Raw genomic sequence first — 1,501 nt, 5'->3', positions numbered from 1 at the left:
AGTAACACCCCAGCCTTTGAAGCAGCATTCAGACAATGAGCTCTCCAAGCCTTTACAGTTCATATCATCCAGCCAGATTGGACCAGAACCTAAAAAGTATAATAGAACACGGGTCAAAACTAAGACTTTTAAATTTAACATTTAAACATTTAAATTCTCTTCCCCACACTAATGTGTTTATACCTTCTCCATATTGTCCTCCAGGCGTAACTGATATCGCTCCAGGAAAACCCAGCTGACGACACACCACTTGCGCTTCAGCCAGTTCCCATCCGTCATCACAGACTGTACCCCACTGTCCATCATGGTAGACCTCCACACGACCAGATGACGGCAGATCCCCCACCAATCGCACTCTGCCCTCACGTTTAGGCTTTGACTCTTCATCTGTTGAAATCAATAAGCTCGTTTATTTAGAGGGTTCATAAACAAGAAAGCCCATGTCTAACAATCTGTGAAACAATGAAGGCTATATTTAAGATAAACAGCTTTGCCAAGATTTAAAAGAGATAGTACAGGCCAATGCTGGTCTTGGAGAGCAACAGTCGTAAAGATTTGTGCTCCAACCTCGTTAAAAACTCACTTGCATGTCGCTTTTTTGTAACCCTTAGACCTTTATTAGCTTTTTTATGTATGTTTGATTATGGTTGGCGCTGAAGTCTGTAGGACTGTGGCTCTCCAGGACTGGCCAATGTCGGTCCTGGAGATCCACATTCCTGCAGACTTCAGCGCCAATCCCTAAAGTAGTACTATAGTCTTATATTTGTAGACACATGCATTTTTGTGTAATGTTTATAAAGAAAGTGCAAATGCAAATGACATTACATAATTTTAAAACAGTAGTATATAGGCTACTAACCAAACAGAGTCCAACGCTGTGCTGACACATGGAAAAACAGCAATGTCCATAAAATATACATGATCATTTTCTTGCTGGAAACTCTTTAAAACAACAAAGCAGGATGAACACAATTCATGAAGGTTCTTACTGAAGACTTACGAACCGTCTTGCTTTCATTAAATATCTGCTAAATGAGGTCAAGCATTGTGAGACATTGCTTACATGATCTTCCGCTGTCCAATCACATTTAAAGTCTACCTTAAGTTTCATTTCACGAGAAAGCAAAATCAGGAAACCTGAATAACTACAGTGTGCATGTTCAAACAAATCCTGGCTGTTTGAATTTGCTACAAAAACATTTCACACAATGCAAAGAGGAGGTTCTCAAGCCATTTCTCAGCACTGGTATATGTACGTAAATGGTCTATGCTCAAATAAATGTTACTGTATTCTGTTTTATTTTATTCATATCCATGAGACCTTCTGAGTCTGGGTGTTGGCATTTCAGTAACTTCTGTGACCGGACCTGGCTTTGTACCAGATTTGAGCATGACACAGCTGAAACACTTATGATTAGTGTTAACTACAGTGCTTTTTCTGCAGTTTATTGTCATATATATTATTAGATATAGGCTTTTCTGTTCTGATAATTGTACATTT

General features: G+C 39.1%; 1 protein-coding gene across 1 annotated transcript in view; it reads right to left on the bottom strand.

Annotated features, from left to right (window-relative positions):
- The window catches only part of LOC107571299 (galectin-3-binding protein A-like), a 4,212-nt gene extending 3,124 nt beyond the window's left edge, over nucleotides 1-1,088 (bottom strand). Inside the window, exons 1-4 of the mRNA XM_016257616.1 lie at nucleotides 1,064-1,088; nucleotides 860-942; nucleotides 184-387; nucleotides 9-89 (exon numbers count right to left, since the gene is read on the bottom strand). Coding sequence (XP_016113102.1) covers nucleotides 9-89; nucleotides 184-387; nucleotides 860-926 — 352 coding nt within the window. The 5' untranslated portion in view covers nucleotides 927-942; nucleotides 1,064-1,088. The remainder of the gene's footprint in view (nucleotides 1-8; nucleotides 90-183; nucleotides 388-859; nucleotides 943-1,063) is intronic.
- Between the last annotated feature and the right edge of the window lie 413 nt (nucleotides 1,089-1,501).

This window comes from Sinocyclocheilus grahami, unplaced genomic scaffold (genome assembly GCF_001515645.1).
Source record: "Sinocyclocheilus grahami isolate Dianchi unplaced genomic scaffold, SAMN03320097.WGS_v1.1 scaffold1578.1, whole genome shotgun sequence".
Taxonomy (NCBI): Eukaryota; Metazoa; Chordata; class Actinopteri; order Cypriniformes; family Cyprinidae; genus Sinocyclocheilus; species Sinocyclocheilus grahami.
The sequence above is the reverse complement of the archived record's forward strand: the minus strand, read 5'-3'. Positions and strand labels throughout refer to the sequence as shown.